This window comes from Oryzias latipes, chromosome 2 (assembly GCF_002234675.1).
Source record: "Oryzias latipes chromosome 2, ASM223467v1".
In the NCBI taxonomy this organism is placed as follows: Eukaryota; Metazoa; Chordata; class Actinopteri; order Beloniformes; family Adrianichthyidae; genus Oryzias; species Oryzias latipes.
In genome coordinates this window covers 21,443,712-21,461,688 of record NC_019860.2, presented here as the reverse complement: position 1 = coordinate 21,461,688, position 17,977 = coordinate 21,443,712, and the positions used below count along the sequence as shown (strand labels likewise).

Sequence of the window (17,977 nt, the reverse complement as noted above, 5' to 3'; positions counted from 1 at the left end):
GCTAACGACAATTACTATAATGGACTGATTGTTGGATTATAGCGGCAAAGTGGTTTTAGCGCACATCTGCATAATTGTTCTTTTGCGTCGAAGCGCTCGTGGGCTCCCGGCTGCCGTCGCAGGAAAAAAAAAGTGATTGAGGAGACAGCTGACTCCTCAAGAAAGGGGGGGGGGCAAATTATGCTTTAATATGGGGGCGTTGAGAGGGAGAGTGGGTGGAAAAGCCATTGTCTTCTAAAATTTGGACTGGATTTGAGTGACGGAGCAGCTTGAATTTGGAGGGGGGGGGGGGGGGGGGGCAGAGACCTGTCAAATTAAAAGCCTCATGAAGCCAAAACGTTTTCTATTTTCAATAGTAGTCAGAGTTTGGACCGCGGAGACGTCACATGACCGACAGATGGACGCTCACATCCGCCCGACGTGGGGGACTGGAGCGTTCTGATCCAGATCAACAGCTGAACCCAGCTCTCCCCTCGCAGACTCTGTAAACATGCAGTGAGGAAGAAGGGAGGGGGGGCGGCGCTGGCTGAGCAGAGCAAGCAGCGAGGAAATCTGTCAACCCCCCCTCCTCTCTCTCCTGCAGGAAGAGGTGCCAGTTTCTTCATCAAACATGAAAGATGGGGCGCTGCGGCGGCGTGCAGCGACACCTCAGACCTGTGCTGTTAATGCGTCCGCCGCCGCTCATCCTCTGAAAGCGGGCCAGCATCCCACTCGCGTGAAAAAAAAAAAAAAAAACCACTCCGCTCCCACTTCCCTTGTGCTAATTTCTCGCTGTTACCATGGTAACGGGTAGCACCTCTCAATTCTTTTTTTTGTTTTTTGGGAGCTTTAACGAAATCTTGTGCAGCCTTGACGGACGGGGACATTTCTTTATTAAAGGGGCGGTCCAACTTTTGTTGGCCTCTTCAGAAAGTTTTTGTTTGATTCCTGGACTCTTCAAGTACACAAGGATTTGGAAAATGCTTCGTCTTTCTCCGGTTACCAAGATCAGAGTTTGTTCTGCGATTAAAAAGCGAATTCAGGACGTCAATCGGAGCCAATTTAGGCACGACTCCGCTGTAGCGTCTAATAAACGAGTGTTTTGAAGAGGTCTCACTCCTATTTTAGACTCTTAAATCGTTACTTCCCACGTTTAAAGAAGTAGGAAAGGGGGGCGGGGTTACTCCACACCAACTCAGAGGGGAATTTCTAATGAACTCCTGCTGCTCTGCAGAAACTATGTCCTAGTAAAGGACAGATTTTTGGATTTTGTCTAAAACTGCGGGAGGGGGGGCGGCGCTGGCTGAAAATAGATCAAAAGTTGATCGGAGTCGGACTTTAAATAATTACTTACCGGGTTTTGATGAACCTTTGTGAAAAACATTTCTGTTTTTTAGTCTTTGTTGCACAGAATTAACCGATTTAAACGTCTTTTTACGCATTGATTGTAGATATTAGTTGTAAATAGGTAAAATCAAAGAGACGGATGTGCGATTCATTACTCATTAAACCGACAGGAATGCCGGGAAGCAGAGTTCCGCCCGGATCCATTAAGACGTAAGAACGACCCGTTCACCCCCCCTTTGACCCCCCCCCTATATTCTACTCTTCAGCGACCTGGGGTTTTATGAATGGGCAAAATGGAGATCTGCAATTGGCCGAGACAGGCAGCCTATCCGGGAGCAGCAGAGGTGGGACGGGACGAATGGACAAATGAGACGAGCCGAGGTCAGGCCTGGGTTGGAGGTGTGTGTGCGAGCCGCTGACCCACTTGGTCGCCGGTCTATACATAGCTGTGGGAAACGCATGCAGACAATCAGCCCGGTTAAAATTAGCAGTCAGGGCCACCTGTCTGCTTCTCACAAAGACGGAAACATCAGAGGAGCGGCGGAGGGAAAAGGGGGTTGGGACGGGGGGCATTGATCACTCTGCCGCTTTAGCCCCCCACCCCCACCCCCCGGACTGGGACACAGGGAGATATTGTTAGGTGGCACAGCCTTGAGGATGGCAGTTGGGGGGGTTGGTTGGTCCGATCCAGGCGGAGGTCACATACCACTGTTGGAGCGCTGCCAGACTTCCCAGAGGTGGAACTGCAGACGGTCGGCCGCTCCAGCGTTTGAGCCCCATTAAACACACTGCGTGTGTGGTTAAGTAGCAATGCAGAGGGAGGGGGGGAGGAGGAGGAAATGATGAATGAAAGCAGAACAATTGCACATCCATTCTGCCATTCGTTCCCGTCTTCCTCTCAGAAGTAGCACGCCGCCGCGCTGCGACTTCGGCTTCCTGCCTTTGTTGTCAGAGCAGGAAGCTCTCGTCTTTTTAATTGGCGCAGGCGCTAAAACGACCTGCCGGTTTCCTGGAGTTTGGAGTGAAAGTGTTGGTTCGGATCCGATCCACCCAAAGACTTGAGCTGCTTTGAAACGTTCAGAAGCTCCCAGCTCTAAGCGTTTACGTTCCTCTGTCTGTGCTTTCAGGTCGACCTGTTGAGAGGCAGCCATGGAAAAGTCCTCGAGCGCCGGCAGAATCGGACGCCGGCCTCGGCTGGACGCCTTTGTCTGCAGCACAGCGCTGAAGAGACGGCGAAAGGCTCCAGAGGAGGAATTCATCTTGTTTTTGCAGCAGCATGTAACTTGGTTTTTGTCAGGTCAGGAATCTAAACAGCTCTAAAGCATAAACCCCAACAAGACACCTTTATCTGCGCCACTGTGTCCTCCAGCTCCAAAGCTCCACGTAACGTCTGGATAATGTGTTTCCCAACAAATAAAACCAACAGGAAGGCGGCACGACAGAAAGAAACGGAGATTTAGCAAATGTGTCACCTGTTTTGGTCGATTTGTAGCAGAAATGTTTTTTTTTTTTCCTTTGATCAAAGCTGAAAATGTCTGAAAAATAACAATTTCTGTGACGCAGCCCTTCAGAAACCCCACGGAAAAAGCAGCTAACCGATCCTATAGGCAAATATTTCCATACCATGATACTTCTGCCACCGAGCTCCATTATGAAAAGTTTTACAACTAGAAAAAAAACCTGCGTCCCCAAGCCTATAAAATTTACCAATTATTTCGCTTTCACACATAAACTATATTAAATCAAACTCTGCAAAACTCATATGCAGTGTCTCAGCTGCCCACTTGAGGGCGTTGTTGCCCCAAATTCCCATCCTTTCTGCTGTTCAGGGGAAAATCCTTCTGCAGCTCTGCTCATGAGGCCCCACACATGACGTGTTCGGGGGGCTGCCGGACTTCAGCTGGTCTGAACCAGTTCAAACAAAAGCCTCCGTTTTTAAACTGATTTCAAAAAGGTTCAGCAAAAAAAAAAGTCTTGCTAAAAGATAATCATTGGTTTAATTCTGATTCATTTTCATAAATCCAGATATAAATGATTCCAAATTGTTGACCCCCACCTGTTAGCTAATTGAATTAAAATTGTGCGATTACATTTGCATGGTCTACCATTTTGTTAATTTAAAACAAAATTCCTCTGATATTTGAATCTAAACAAGTTTTAGAAGCAGTGCATTATGGGGGAAAATGCCCCTCAAATCGGCCTAAACTGCGAAATTTCCTGTTTGATGAATCGATTTCCCGTCTTAACACGATGTCACCTTGGTAACCCCTCTGAAATTAGTACGTGATCTGAAACGGTGTTTTCATGTGACCCCCACAATTTGAAAAGCTTCACCTTTAAAAAGACGCTTTGATAAACAGTTTTTTATTTGGACAGTCTTAAACTTTGGGGATTCGACAGTTTCATCGTCCAGTTTTGGGATTTTTCTTTGCAAAGTTTTTCCAAAGGGGAGGGCGTCGCACAGTGATCCATGCGGGGGGTGTGGGGGGCGGCTGTGTCCCTCTGCTTCCACCGAGCGTCTACATCCTCACCCGGGATGAGTGTGAAAGTGGCTCCATGAACCCTGCAGAGAACTTCTTCACACTCGCCGCCACAAAGGAAATTGGCAGCTTGTTTTCCTCTTTAGTGCTTCCGGACCGAACGGTGGTTTGATTGTCAGGAAACTTGATTTCTTTTCTGTTTGGTGTGTCAGATTGATGATGCTTCAGGCGGGGCCCCTGGGCGCCCGGCGCTTGCTCAGTAGTCAGTGTAGATCCTGTGGGGCTGACAGCAGCTACATCTGGCTACTGGGTCTCCGCCGACGGCCCGCACGAGTCCGCTCCACCGCTCCACGGCCCGGCAGGTGGCGTTCCTCCGTCCATGAGGAGTTCTGGACCTGGCATACAGTGTAGTATTCTGTGTGCGTCCGTCTACAGCTACATTGTCTGCTGGGTTTCAGGCCTCCACTCAAGTCTCGGCCGCGTTACCGGAAAAGGAAAAACGTCTGGAATCGTTTGACAACTTTGTGTTTATTGACTCATAAAACATTCTTCAAACAATAAAACGATTTTAAATGTTCGTTTCTGTACAATGCTTGCTAAGCAATTTTATTTATATATAGAAAATGTAAGAGGAGTCGTTTTAAAATGACAGAACTCCTTCAAATTTAATGGCAGGTACTCTGGAAAAAAATAACAGCATTCCATCGACAAATATTTTCAAGCAATAAATATGCGTTTTATAAATAGTGTAAATTTACATCAAGATTAGAAACAACGAAACAAAACAAAAAATCACAAACTTAATTCCATAAGTCTATGTGCAACCCATTTTCTTTGTGACTTGGCTAGTAATATTTTTTTTTAAGTTTTTATTTATTCTAACAAAAACACCATAGCTTTGAAAAAAACAAAAAAAAAGCTATTAAAAAGGAACAAAAGAGGGAAGAAAAAAAAAATCACACAAAATCTTCACATTACACTTTTTGGGGGAGGTTTAGCTCCTAAGATTACCATCTATTATAGTGAAAACCAAAGCAGGCTAGTGCTCTGTAGGGAAAAATAGAAGATTTCTGGGGAGGCGAAGAAATAAAAGTCCTGTTACCAGAATAGAAAAGGACAAACGGGGAGGGGGGGGGCGTCAAGTCAGTAGTCTGTTCGGGGGTGCTGTTGCCAGTTGTGACAGTTAACAATTATCTACAAAACATTTTCATCACACTTTAAAGAACCCATCTCCCCGATCCCCCCCTGTCCCAAACACATTTGATTAAGTCCTCCGTGAAAACGGGGCCGAACCATTGTCTATGGGGGGGGGGCGGCAGGAGAGGAGGGGGGGGGAGTTCTGTTATCGGGCCGGGTGGCACCTCCTTCTGGACGGCCACGGCGCTTCAAACAGGTTGCATAGACAGACGCGCTCGGCCGCCTCGGCCTCCAGCCGTCGCTATGGAGACCAGCCATAAGGGACGAGGGGTGGCAGCGAGGGGGGCGGGCGGGCGGGCAGGGGAGACGGCGGCGGCTTTCCTGAATATCAGAAATGGTCCGTTCGTGGGGGATGTTCAGGTAAAATCTTAGTACAAGTTCATGTGGGTGGATGGGCGTCATGGCTCCAGAGCAGAAGGCGATGGAAGAGCCGCCTAATGTCAAGACGACGCCGAGTGAAGAGGAGGAGCCTGGGGGAGAGAAGATGACAGGCAGGCGTCAGTCAGGACTTACAGAGGATCCAACCGCGAGGTGACCAAACAGAGAACCGCCTCGCTGATGCATAAAAAAACCCAAAAGACGTCTACAGCGTTCTACCCGTGACAGCATTTTTACTAAAGGAAAGGTTTGACGCTGCACCACAGCAACCGGATGGCGATGCACTTTTTATTAGGAACTGGCGGCCTAGGTTGCCGCACAGCGTGCGCCACCAGAGGTCCCACAGCGTCACACAGATCATCAAAAATGGTTGGATCTACAGCTCCTCTGTGAAATCACCAACCAGCATTTCCCAAAATGCCTTCATCCGTAGCCCCTCCCACCTGTGAGGAGCTCGCCGCTCCACGGCCTGAAGAAGACGCCGACGGTGATGAGCGCAGAAATGTAAATGTATCTGCTGTCAATCAAAGTGTTGTTCACATCCGTGTTTTTGCGCAAGTTGGTTTGTGTTTATTCGCAATATTATTGTTTATTCAACATTTCTGGAATTTTGATGACGTTTTCCGTATCCGTGTGATGGAAACGCAGCTACTAACACGGTTATTGTTACAATAAGAGAAAATGAGAACATCAAAGAGAAAGGAACACCGTTGCACAAATTAAAGTATATCTGTCGTATGAACATCAAAGAGTAAGAATAATTCCCCGCACCTGTATTCTCATTCAAACATATATATATAGAAAGTTCTTCCAAAATACACTGTAAATAGGAAAAATCGCAGACTGATTGTAGAATGAGAATCTTTGAATCGAGTCAAATTTGGCTTCACAAAATGAAATGTTGACCCTTGAACAAGAATCAGTCTGGAACAAATCTCTGTCCTCTCCTGGTATGATGTCACACCGTAACCGTCCTCACTGCTTCATCTCAGACAGAAAACTGCAAACGTTTAAGACGTTTGTCAGGTGAAACAAGCCGTTAAAATGGCTGAAAAATGGGGGCTGGTCTGGATGTGCGCGCATAACGACATTTTTTCTCACCACATGGAAATCTAGCAATCTGAATGTCGGGAAACTGAACAAGGCGAGCCACGTCTTCTGACGATTTGTACTTTTAATGTCCACAATACCTCAGCTTCCATTGTTGTAGATGCATCCAAGTTAGCCTGCCTTGCCGTTGAAACTGCAGCTGTCCTATCAATGTCTGTTTGTGCCTGTTTTTCAGAAAAACTGCTGCTTAGGACAAATTCTGAATTTGTTTCGCTTCTGGTCAGGGTCTTTCAGCAGCCGTGGCTGATGCTTCTGGAAAAGCCACTCGTCGTTACAGCTATATTTTCCCCACATTTGGTTGTATTTTCATGGGCCGTGTTAGAGGGCCAAACACAGAACCGATGAAAACTCAGCAACGACTGCTCCCCATCACCAATAGCGTGACGTTGCAATTCTGCCACAATTTAAATTTCAATGTCACGATAGACTCGTATACTTTTTCATGTTTTTCGCATCCAAAATATTATATAAAAAAAATTTCAATGACTTTTCCCGACAATACAAACCCTGTTTAACGCACTTTTAGCATACGGTCTGCATACTGTCGCTACCCGATATTAGCGCATGTACATATTTAGTGTGTCAAAGCTGAACAAATCAGGTGAATCTCGCTTTTCTCTTTCTAACCTCTACCCCAATACATGACGGACTTGGTGTCACAGACTTCCAGCCGGGCACAAACAGCAATTATTCATTTCTCTTTCATGATTCATTTTTAAAGTAAAATGGACGCCACCCATACATCACTACCAAATCCAAGTCCCTGATTGGTCAAAGTTTAACCTGGTTTAACTTGCAACGCGCGTTCAATTGTTTTGTACGTAGAGCCCAAAAACTGCGAGTGCAAGTTTTGAACGCAAAAAGCCCAAAAGCGCATATATGGGCGTTTACATTGACTTTTCATTGGCTTGAAAGCATCTTAGCGGGGTCCGTGTGAACCTAGCATGAGACCACAACTTCCCCTTTAGCCTACAAACAGGCGATTGACGGAGTGTAATACTTAGAGGTCATTCCAACCCAATACAACCAAACATAAAGAACAAACACACGGCGTCTGACCAAACTAAGAGTCCTCAGTACGAGACACAGTGGCCACAATTTGTCAAAACGAAGTCGCACGCCTTCGCAAAGCAGTATGGTACAGCCCCAGGATCTGGACTCCCAGTAGCTGCCGAGCTACCAAGCTCTCCACTGGACACCAGGGTCGTGCAGAACCGGTCAACTGCTACAAGAACACAGACTGTAGGGAGAAAAGCGGCTTGGTCTTTCATGGCAGATCTGAGGACTTACTAATGTGAACTGGTCGTAGACCTGCATGAGGTCCTCCATCCTGTACTGCTCCAGCACCACGAAGTCGTCCAGCGTGGCGCTTCCTTTCCTGGCGCAGTCCTGGCAGTGGACCACGTACGGCTTCTTGGTCAGGAGCTCGCGGCGCACAAACAGCAGGTTGAAGACTTCCACCTGCAGAAAACGAAGTCAAAAACCAAAACAAAACCTCCGGTGAGAAGCATGGAGACGCTTTACAGGTACTGCTATCATTTCATCTGGATTCTGACTAAAATCAAAGGTGGTAGGATGACCAACTTTATGGTTGCTTCCTGAAAAACATGAAGAAGAACTGATGGAAAGCTCCTAGATCTATCTACTGACCTCACAGATGGTGCAATAGTGGGCCGGCTCGTCCCTCGTCCTCGTCCTCAAGACGGTTTCCTTGCCGGCAGTGGCCAAGGCCTCCTTCACCCACTGGCACTGTTTCAGGGTCCGCAGCAAGCAGTACCTGCCGGAGAGAAACCTTCAGTCAGCGCCTGCTCCAACCCTCAGCAGAGACCTGCGCACCCCGTCACTCACTTGATCATCTCGAACAGCTTATGGTCAGACACTTTAATGTTGCGGGCCATGTTCCAGGAAAGGTGCACCATGGGAACCATTGACTTGACGCTCTGGAGTTTGTTCCACTCATAGCGCTCCACTGCGAGCTTGTACTGGTGGGCTGCAACAAGGTAGAAGATCATGAAGAAGAACTTTTTTTTTAAGACGACCAACAATCCAAGCCGTACCAATGAGAGGGCCGACGTTCCAAGCGATGTTGTTGCACCAGCCGATGGCCTGCACCCAGTGGATGGTGCCTGTGTTGAGCCACACCAAGTCACCGGGTCGCTGGATGAAGCGGTAAACCGGCACGTCTGCTTCATACAGGTCTTCCAGGTTGGGCCACCAGGAACCCATCAAGAAGTTGATGTTATTCCTGTTGAGGACAAAGAAACGGCAATGAAGACGCAGAGGAAGATGACCGTAGACGACAACAAACGCACAACTATCCTACTTTTCGCAGAAGTTGCTCATCACTCCCCAGTACGGCTCCGGCACCGCAAACCACTCGCAGTCGCCGGGCCCGATGTTGATGTTGACAGCACAGAAGTTGTTGTGCTCCTGGTGGCCGGGGATCCTGCTGCCGGGAACCTTCATGTAGAGCTGGACCGTGTTCATCCCCAGGATGGTGTGGCCCACGTGGCTGAGCAGGTTCCCGGCGGACACGACCCGAGCAAAGGCCGGCAGCTTACTGAGCTCCTGCAGCTGCTGCTTCCACCTGGCAGAGAGAACATCGTCACTCCTCTGTCTGAACGAGGATGGTAAATCAGCTTCGCTTTGGTGAGAAACTCACTTCCGTTCATCTGATACATCAATGTTGGTGCCAAACTTGATGTATTTTAGGGGCCCTCTTCTTTTTCGTGCAGCACTTCAAGACAAAAGAAGGCTTCTGTTAGACCCTTCTACCATCATAATTCTAGAAAAAAAAACCTGAATTAGTTCTGAAGTACCTCTCCGCCGATGCTGGCTCGGTGTCTGAAGGTTCCTTTAGTGCTTTCTTCTCGTTCTCCTCCTACAAACACAATAACCAGTGAACATGACTTCTGGAGCTGAAGCTGTCTGAACGCCTGAAGCCCCGACTCACCCTCAGGGACTCCTGAAAGGATGTGGCCTGGTACTGAGCATATTTGGCGATGGTGGTGTGGGAGCGGGCACTCTCGCAGCGCCACATTTTCTTCGTGCCCGTTGGGTCCCAGTTCTCGTCGGCGGGCTGTGATAGCTGAGTCCAGACCTCCACCAGGTGCTCCGGATTGGCCTCTACCAATGTCTTGGTGGAAAACAGACCCAGATCTGCCCAGGATGGGTTACAAAATTAGCTTGAGACAAGGATTTTTGCTAGCATCTGCAAGACAAAATCAAACAAAGCCTCTACCCAGCTTGAGAGCTCCAGCAAGGCCTCTGATGACAGTGACGGGGTTGGAGGGGTTTGTGCAGAACTGATGGAGCGGGGGGAAGAAAGCGTCCCTCTTGTTCTCCAGCTGTCACAGAGAGCACAGTTAGCAGAGGATACAGATGGGTACCAAAATACTGAAGCATACGATACTACCAGTTCCTACATATACAGTACTACCAGTTCAGACGTATACGGTACTACTGGTTCCAACATATATGATACTACTGGTACAGACCTGTTTAGTAATGGCAGTTCCTACCCATACAGCACCACTGGTACTGACGTATACGGTACTAACAGTTCCGGCATTACCGAGGTAGCATACAAACGCGATTTCATTGCCGTGATTTGGATAAGTCAAACACTTCTATTAAGTTTTGATTAACAATTCTAGCCAATCATGCGACCTTCCCAGTGATTGTGGGTGGACTCATATTAAATGGGCGTGGTCATAGGGGTGGGTGGAGCTACAGGTGAAACAAGTGAAAGTTTGTCTGTACTGGAGCGACCTCATAGAAAAGGGTGATGTGAACAATGCTCCAAAGAGACCGTCGTCATGGCGATGAACTACATGTCAACTTCAGCGTGTGTGAAAACTGAGATACAGCGCTGCGGTGCTTGCCATGACCTTGTGATGCTGCTTCATTATTCATCATCTTTTTGGCAATTATGTCTGTGTTTTTTCATTTTTGAAACATTGGATCAGAGGACCGTTTAGGCGCTCAAACTGTTTCAAAAGTACTGGTTTAGCACTAAATAAGATCCAAACGGTTCCCATCCCTAGCAGACATCAGAGGACAACCATGAGCCGGATCTTCATCTGTACTCACATAGATACTGGGGGTTGGAGGGTTGAGCTTGTCTTTAGGCAGGGCCGGCGAGGGTGGGGGCGGCAGCCTGGGTGGAGGGCACTTATCCAGAAGGATGCTGCTGTTTGAGAGCCCGTTCTTCCCCAGGTTTCTGCACAAACACCAGAAACCCACACGGCGTTGAAAATGGAGCGAAATTTAAGCGCGTTCAATCGTTTAAAATCTGTTCAGAACCACCAAATCTGCACGGCAACAAGGGGGCCCAGTGGCCTTCAGTGTTGTTGACTGTTACATAATCACTTCATTGTTTTGCACTGGTGCTGCAATTCCACTGGGGGGAGACATTCCCCCAGAAAACACACTTCCTCAAAGAATTGTACCTGTAAAAAGTACACTCTGACATCAGTGAAAACTCCTCTTGATGCTTAATTCTGATTTTTGCTAAACCTACAGCCCCCTGGTACCTCAGAAACTGCTGCAGTGAATTGTGGGATTTTCTCTGGACCAAAAGGAGCAGCAGAGTCTCACCTGCAGGCCTTCAGCACGTCTGTGGAGCTGGGATAGATGGAGATGGAGGACGACGCCGACGAGGAGCCGTGTATGTGTGGAGGTGTCGCTTTGAAGCAGGTGGAGGCGGGTGGATCTGCCTTCAGTGGGCTTTGGGAGTCCTCTGAGATGCCCCCCTTGCCGTTGACGGCAGGCGCGGTGGGCGTGGCGGTGGACGGACTGTGCCCGCCAGTCTGGTTGTGCTCTGAGGATTTGGGCGATGGCGTGGCCGTGGACATGGCAGAGATGGGTGAGGAGGCGGCCGAGCTGCCCTGTGCGTGGGGGGTGGAGGGCAGGACGGCTGGGTGGATGTTGTTGACTTTCCTGTGGGGCTCAACCGGCGTGGACGCGGCTCCTTCCGACAGCCCCTCCTTCTCTTCGGGGCCCTTCCCCCCCGCCAGCAGGGCAGAGAGCCTGGGATTGTCTGCGCTAAGGCTGGGCTTGTCACCGCCTTCTGCCGCCTTGTCGGCGTCCCCCGAGAGGATGTGATTGGCTACACTGTCCGCCGGCGCCCCAGCGCCTTCAGCAGGCGGCACCAGCGGTTTGCTCTCGGAGCTTCCGTTACCGAGGGGCGGGGCCGCGGTGACGAGAGTGGCTGTGGTGTTGTCATCTTTGGTAGCACCAGGTCCTGCACCGCTTGAGGTAGAGGAGTGGGGGATGGAGGGCGGGGAGGGGAGGTGGTTGTGAGGCGGCTGCCGCGGCGAGGGGGCATTGGTCGAATGCCCAACCTGATTGTTGGGGTTAACAGAGGTGGAGGAGTTGGGGTTCTGGAGGTGGGTCTCCTCGCTGGCCGGTGGGACACACCCTTTCTGAAGCCCCTGCAGGAAAAAAAAAGCGTCTGTGAGCACAAAGACACGGCGCCGCTTTTATCGCAGTCGGCTAAACAATGAGGCTTCTCACCTGAGAGGAGTTTAGGTGCAGGGCCGGGCGCGGCGCGGTGTCCTGTGTTTGCGTGCTTGTGCAGGTGTGAGGTAGCGGGGCTGCGCTGCTGCCGGCATCGGCAGCTTGCAGGTAAGGCACGTCTCCGTTGGGTCCTGCGGCCGCGGGCCCCAGCTGATTATTACTCCCACCCTCGCCCACGGAGTCCGAGTGCGTCCCGGAGCCCACCGGCCCGTTCGACAGCGGCTGGGGTGGGCAGGGGGCCCGGTGGGGCGTCAAGTGGAACCGCGTGGGGTGGAGGCTGGGGTTGGGGGAGGGGAGCGAGTTGATGATGGGGCCGTTGGGAAGGGAGGGGCGCAACTGTCCTCCTCCGGAGGCATTTTGTCTCAGCTGAAGAACAAAAAAATAGCGGGAAAAAAAAGTGGTTTTGGCGTTCATAAGGACAGAAAAAAAACATTGCGTAAAGGATTTATCCCTTTAACCCCAAGGCTGTCACCGGCGACGTGGAATAACAAACGGTATTCAAAGTACCCTAACTCTTCAATGCAATTCTGAGAGAAGGGAGGGCTTCGTTCCAATATGCAACGTAAAGTAAAGCTGCTTCGTGTGTGTTAGATATCGGCACAAAGCAACACATAAAACAAGAAAAGTAAAGGTGCTTTGCACAGAAACGCAACACTTTACTTATGTTAAGTTATGTTAAATAAAATACTAATGTGAAATGAATAAAGTGTTGAATATCAGCACAAAGCTGCTTTTCTCCGGATCCGAATTTAATTGCGTAAACTGGGATTGACGAGTAATTCAGGGAACGTCAACAGAGGAGCTTTAGCTAAAGCTCCTGTGTTACAGGGTTCAAGCATTTTCCTGCTCAGGAATTGTTTCTTCTGTAACTACGAATAATGTTTTATTTTGCTCAAATCTGATTGGCCGATCATTTTTAACCACTATAATGAGTTTCTATGATTTTATGTATCTTAAATTAAAGACGGAACATCAAACTTGTCGTCGCTCATAGCTAATTTACAGACTTAAAGCAATATTTAAGCCCTTCCTCACAATAAACCACTGCAAACATCGTAGCCGTTGGTCCTAAAACGCCTCCAAACTGCAGTTTGTTAGCTGAAAACTTAAAAACTCTCAATGAGGTCTGGGCTCCCAAACAGGTAAAGGAGCAGATCCAAAATAGACGATGTTAACAATGAGATTGTGATTTTTGTTCTTGCTCTTTGGTGCGCCGCCATCTGATCAAAGAACCAAATGAAGGAGCCACATGTTGAATGACGGCTGGAAGGCGCCGCAGTCTATAGACTAAAGACTAGAAGCTGCAGAAAACAGTCCAAACTGTTTGTGTATTGCACATCAGAGGAACCGAGGGTCAGCTCGGGTTCACCTCAGTCCTCTCACTGTTTCCTATTGTTGAACAGATATTCCTGCTGGTGGAGGTGTTTTATGGTTAGCCGTTCAGGTTTTACCTGCTGCATCATGGCGAGCTGAGCCTCCAGCTGCTCCAGCATCTGCAGCTGTGGGGGTTTCAGGTTGGCCTTGTTGGCCCTCAGCTGTTCCAGCATCTGCAGGCCGACAGCACAAATACCAACTCTGTGTTTGCTGAGACGACACGCTGCAGCGCTGAGGGACAAAAACTGACCTGTAGCTTCTGCGGGGAGAGGTTCCAGTTGGGTGCTGGCTGCTGTGCTGGGTTACCCCCCCAGGAGTCGCTCTGAGGGGAGGACCACACCGTTTCAGGAAATAATCCACGGCGGGAGCAGAAGTGACTTCCACCACCAGGGCTTACCTTGCTGGAGCCAGAAGCTCTTCTCCTCTTAGCTGGACAGGACTGGTCCTCTGTTTGGCCCAGAGAGCTCACGTGGGGGGGCAGAGACTGACCCGAGGCCCCGCCCTCTGCACTGTGATTAGGCTTACAAGCCTGGAAGGGGGGGGGGGGGGTGGTATGTGGAAAGATTGCAGGCATAAAAGAAGCAAAAGGAATAACAAGAAATGAAAGGATGGAGAGGGAAAGGCAATGCAGGAAAGAAAAGGGATCGAAAAGAGGAATGAAAGTCAAAGAACAGAGAATGAAAGGAAGAAAACGATCATTTTGTGAAGAAAAGAACAGCGATGGAGGTAGAAAATGGAAGAGAGAGAGGGGGAAGAAAGGAGAGCAACGCTGTGATTCTGTGTTTTGTTAACACAGCCAAGGCCGTCTGTGCAGAAAGAAACGTCACCACAGCTGCAGCGCCGCTGCAGCGACTCCTATCAGACGGTACAACAACAAACTGCGGCGATTCAACCTTTAAAGCTACAGTTCTCCAGAGTCCTGTGAGCTGGATGCGACCGCTGACACAAACCAACCGGATTCTGGCTGCCAGCTTTACCCAAGCAGCATTTCTTTAGGTCAAAGTCACATCTGGCCCACAGACAAATCTGCACGGACATTTGGTAACGGCTGCAACGCTACGACAACACAGAGAGCAGATCTACTGCGTGATGGGCGTGACTAGATGTAGACGATGGAGGCTGCTGGGGGGGGGGGGGGTCTGTGAGCGGCTGCGAGGACTCTAGGGTCAGCTACTGAAGTGGGAGGAGGACGGACGAAGGAAAGGGGGAGGGGCTTCACAGCGGCACGGCCTTACCGACCACACAGGCCAACAAGTTTGACACGCAGCCACTTCAGAGACGTTTAAGCCTCTGAAGGACAGGAATGAGACGTGGGGTTGACGCCTTAAAGAGCAGCTCTCGTCATGGTTTTCAGCTGAAGCCATGAGTTCATCTCCGTTGATGGAAAAGCTGTTTATTTCTACATTTGTAGCGTACAAAGATGACACTTTCTTTATCATTCAGATTAGATGCTAAGTAACTTGCAAGTCTTTTACATTGGGGGGCAATTTGGGGTTCGGTTTCCCTCAATCCACTGAGCTACAGCCACGCCCACATCACTGTTTCCTTCCTCATTTGTCCAAATGTGTCAAAGAGTTTGGGAGTTTTTGGTTCACACTGAACGTTTGAGGGTGGATTACACTGACCAATGAGAAGCTGGGAAACAAACATACAACATTTAATTGTCATTTTTAGAGTTTAAGTTTTTTTTTGTTTGTGCGTCGTTTGGCGGGGGGTGCCAAACAATAATGTATTGTTATCTATTCCGTTTTTGTCATCTGCCATTCAAGATGAAATGGCCGTTCTCTGTCTTGCGTTTTGTTTAATACATTTCTCCCAAAAGTGTGACTTATATAATTTTTTTGTTTTTCATTATGCATTTTTTTTGCGACCTAGTCCGGCATGACTTGCAGTCCGAAAAAAACACGGTACCACTGACTGTATGCACATAGCTAATGTTGAAGTTGGATGGTGTGTTTGAGCCGCTGACTGGACCGAGTGAGCATGACGCCACCAATAGACACTGGCTACTTCTGGCTTCAACAATGGAGGTCAATTCAGTCACCTTTATTATTTTTGTGACGCCACCATTGATCAGTTATTGGTCTGAGTCATCGTTTCTATGCCAAGCCCCTCACCAATCATGAGTGAGCTTGTCGGAAGGCCACACCCCTACCACTGGAACATTAAAATCAAAGGCTATGTCCCAATTCCCACAGAAATCCCTAACTACTAAAGAATCTATAGTGCGGGAATATCTAGAGCAATTGGGACCCCGTGCTCACTACTTTTTTTTTAAACGGCAAATATGGCATCATTAATATCACTGTTTTGCGACAATCATTTATAAATCTACTGTGTTCTGAAGATGAAAACGTGGATGGTTTATTTAAAAAAAAACACTTAAATAAAAAAAAAATTCGCAAAATTCGCAAAAAATCTAACGCCATGCATTGTGGTCTATACTTGTCAATTTAGTGAGCATCAATACACACTGGTTTTCCGCAGAGACTTCTGGGAATTTTTTAGGGCATTAGGGATTTAGGAATTGTAGATTCAGACAGCCCTACAAAATGGCGAGCGCACTATATAGTTCACTATGTAGCGCACTATATAGTGCACTATGTAGTGAGTAGTGAAGGAATTCGGACACGGCCTTATACTTTTTGAACGTCAGACGTGGAGGCCAGCAGGCTCCACCTACTTGTATTCAGGCTTCTGTTTGGTCAGTTTATAACTTGACTAACTTAAAATACTGGAATAAAGTGAAAACAAATGAGGATGATAAAAAACAGGTAACAGATCAAGAATGGTTACTCTGATCATTAGAATGGCTGAATAATAGCTGTTTATTTCACAATAAAAGTCTATGGGATTTTAGCTTCTTGGAGCCAGCAGGTACTTCCTGTTTGGAACACCAAGTCACTCAGTCCAGTACTCAAATACAGTCAATTCCTATTACTAACTATATTTAACCATGACTGTTCATCCATGGTACTTACTTAATGTCCTCTCTTTGGTTTCTTTCATAATCCATCAGTTTTATTTTTACCGCAGACTAACTCAGACTTTCATTTTTTAGGGGGACCAGATTTTGTTTGTTGAGATCCTCTTCTAAACCGGATGAAGCAGACAATCCAGGTGAAACATTCAGGTAAGAAAGCATCCAGAAAACCTGAGAGTTGCTCTTTAAGCGACCAAGAGGGGGGGCGTAGCCCGGTTAGGTGTGAGCTTAAGGCGGGCTGCGGTTTGATCGGCTTGAGCTGAGTGTGGCGGGTGAAGCCGGGTGGTTGCTATGGAGGAAAGGTGGGGGGAGTGCAGGGTGCTGGGTAACACCTGGCCGAATCCTTCCTCATTTCAACTGATGCCATAAATGCGACCTGGCATAGCAGCTGCATTGATAAAGCCCAATAAACGGCTCAGGTTCCTCTGGATCAGGAACCCCGGAGTGAAATGACCCAAAGAGGAGGGTGGGAACGAGCTCAAGTGTTACCCGTGGGGGTGGGAAGCAGTGTGCGTGTTGACAGGTTGTGCTCGGACAACAGGAAAGCAGGGTGGGGAGGAGGGTGGGGTTGGGTGGGGGGTGTGAGTTGCTCTATCTGGTGTCTCACCTGCTGTGGTGCACTGCTCAGGCCTCCCTGCCTGGAGGTTAGCTCAGCTGGGATTGGTAGACTCCATGCCTCCTCAATAAGAGGGAGCATTTTACTTTTACCCTGTAGGCTACTGAGCTGGGGGTTACTCAACTGAGCCTAGGGGAATGGAAAACGATGTGGGGGGGGGGAAAAACAACAAAAAATAAATAAAATAAAAGGCAAGGCTGTTTGAAAGAAAATACTGATGACCTCAAAAAACAAGGAAATGATCAGCAATGGTAAATATAGGTAAGAGGTTATCAAACACAAGAGAAGCTCTGCTGAGAGTGGCTGCAGGCTCCACAGAACAACCCTGCATCATGTATGAAGCACACAAGGAGGCACTCGAATGACATTTAGCAAGGGTGACCCCAACACAGTACGAGATCCATTAAAACAAGCAGCTGGGCTTGTCTTAATGCCATGAGTTTATGCCAATGTAGGGTGGAAGGTGACGGTCCTTCATGCACATGGAAAAATCATTTAGATGGGCAACAGAACCAAGGATTTCAGAGGAGAGGGGGGTTGTTAAAACCCCAGCTGTAACATCGGCGGAAGCTAAAGGGCAAATTTGTTCAGATTTTATTGCTTCTGTATGTTGTAGCTCATTTCCTCTTCGGAGATACCATATTTCCTCAAATAGGACGTGTGTTTAGGAACACACTACTAGAGCAGTCAGTATACGATGTTCACACTGGACAAGCAGGGAGGGGCTTCTTTTTCGTTTTTTTATCCTGCTGACTTGGGCACGACTGCCATCTACAGTTGGAAGAGAATCCGAATTCTTCCCCTACCCCTCCAGTTGTTGGGGCATTTGAAGCAGTGGTGGTGTCCGAAATGCTTTTTTATGGAGGAGTGGATCCAGTAAGGGCATCCACGTCACACATGTGGGAGGAGGAGAAATGATTTCTTTACTTGTGCGACAACTTCAGTTTTCTATAACTGTTTGGATGGCTAAACATAGGGGTAGGGAGAAGCCGT

The 17,977-nt window shown here is 48.4% G+C and overlaps 2 protein-coding genes and 2 non-coding genes across 7 annotated transcripts in view; 3 read left to right on the top strand and 1 right to left on the bottom strand.

Annotated features, from left to right (window-relative positions):
• The window catches only part of LOC101173532 (FUN14 domain-containing protein 1), a 78,841-nt gene that overhangs the window by 33,324 nt on the left and 27,540 nt on the right, over positions 1 to 17,977 (top strand). For all 3 annotated transcript variants that reach the window (XM_020708964.2, XM_023965823.1, XM_023965817.1), the window contains exons 2-3: positions 2,454 to 2,623; positions 16,447 to 16,518. In XM_020708964.2, coding sequence (XP_020564623.1) covers positions 16,488 to 16,518 — 31 coding nt within the window. In that variant the 5' untranslated portion in view covers positions 2,454 to 2,623; positions 16,447 to 16,487. The remainder of the gene's footprint in view (positions 1 to 2,453; positions 2,624 to 16,446; positions 16,519 to 17,977) is intronic.
• Positions 4,038 to 4,143, top strand: mir222 (microRNA 222). The gene has a single exon (NR_107080.1). It is a non-coding gene; the product is annotated as a microRNA 222 (primary transcript).
• Positions 4,180 to 4,282, top strand: mir221 (microRNA 221). The gene has a single exon (NR_107079.1). It is a non-coding gene; the product is annotated as a microRNA 221 (primary transcript).
• Positions 4,382 to 17,977, bottom strand: part of LOC101161131 (histone demethylase UTY) — a 36,292-nt gene continuing 22,696 nt past the window's right edge. The window contains exons 13-29 of one of the 2 annotated variants that reach the window (XM_023965773.1): positions 16,976 to 17,113; positions 13,783 to 13,914; positions 13,636 to 13,707; positions 13,463 to 13,558; positions 12,009 to 12,377; positions 11,091 to 11,926; positions 10,584 to 10,713; positions 9,733 to 9,838; positions 9,445 to 9,650; positions 9,311 to 9,372; positions 9,154 to 9,228; positions 8,815 to 9,078; positions 8,549 to 8,736; positions 8,340 to 8,481; positions 8,142 to 8,268; positions 7,782 to 7,952; positions 4,382 to 5,473 (exon numbers count right to left, since the gene is read on the bottom strand). In XM_023965773.1, coding sequence (XP_023821541.1) covers positions 5,444 to 5,473; positions 7,782 to 7,952; positions 8,142 to 8,268; positions 8,340 to 8,481; positions 8,549 to 8,736; positions 8,815 to 9,078; positions 9,154 to 9,228; positions 9,311 to 9,372; positions 9,445 to 9,650; positions 9,733 to 9,838; positions 10,584 to 10,713; positions 11,091 to 11,926; positions 12,009 to 12,377; positions 13,463 to 13,558; positions 13,636 to 13,707; positions 13,783 to 13,914; positions 16,976 to 17,113 — 3,144 coding nt within the window. In that variant the 3' untranslated portion in view covers positions 4,382 to 5,443. The remainder of the gene's footprint in view (positions 5,474 to 7,781; positions 7,953 to 8,141; positions 8,269 to 8,339; positions 8,482 to 8,548; positions 8,737 to 8,814; positions 9,079 to 9,153; positions 9,229 to 9,310; positions 9,373 to 9,444; positions 9,651 to 9,732; positions 9,839 to 10,583; positions 10,714 to 11,090; positions 11,927 to 12,008; positions 12,378 to 13,462; positions 13,559 to 13,635; positions 13,708 to 13,782; positions 13,915 to 16,975; positions 17,114 to 17,977) is intronic. The other variant, XM_023965775.1, reaches the window with a different exon arrangement.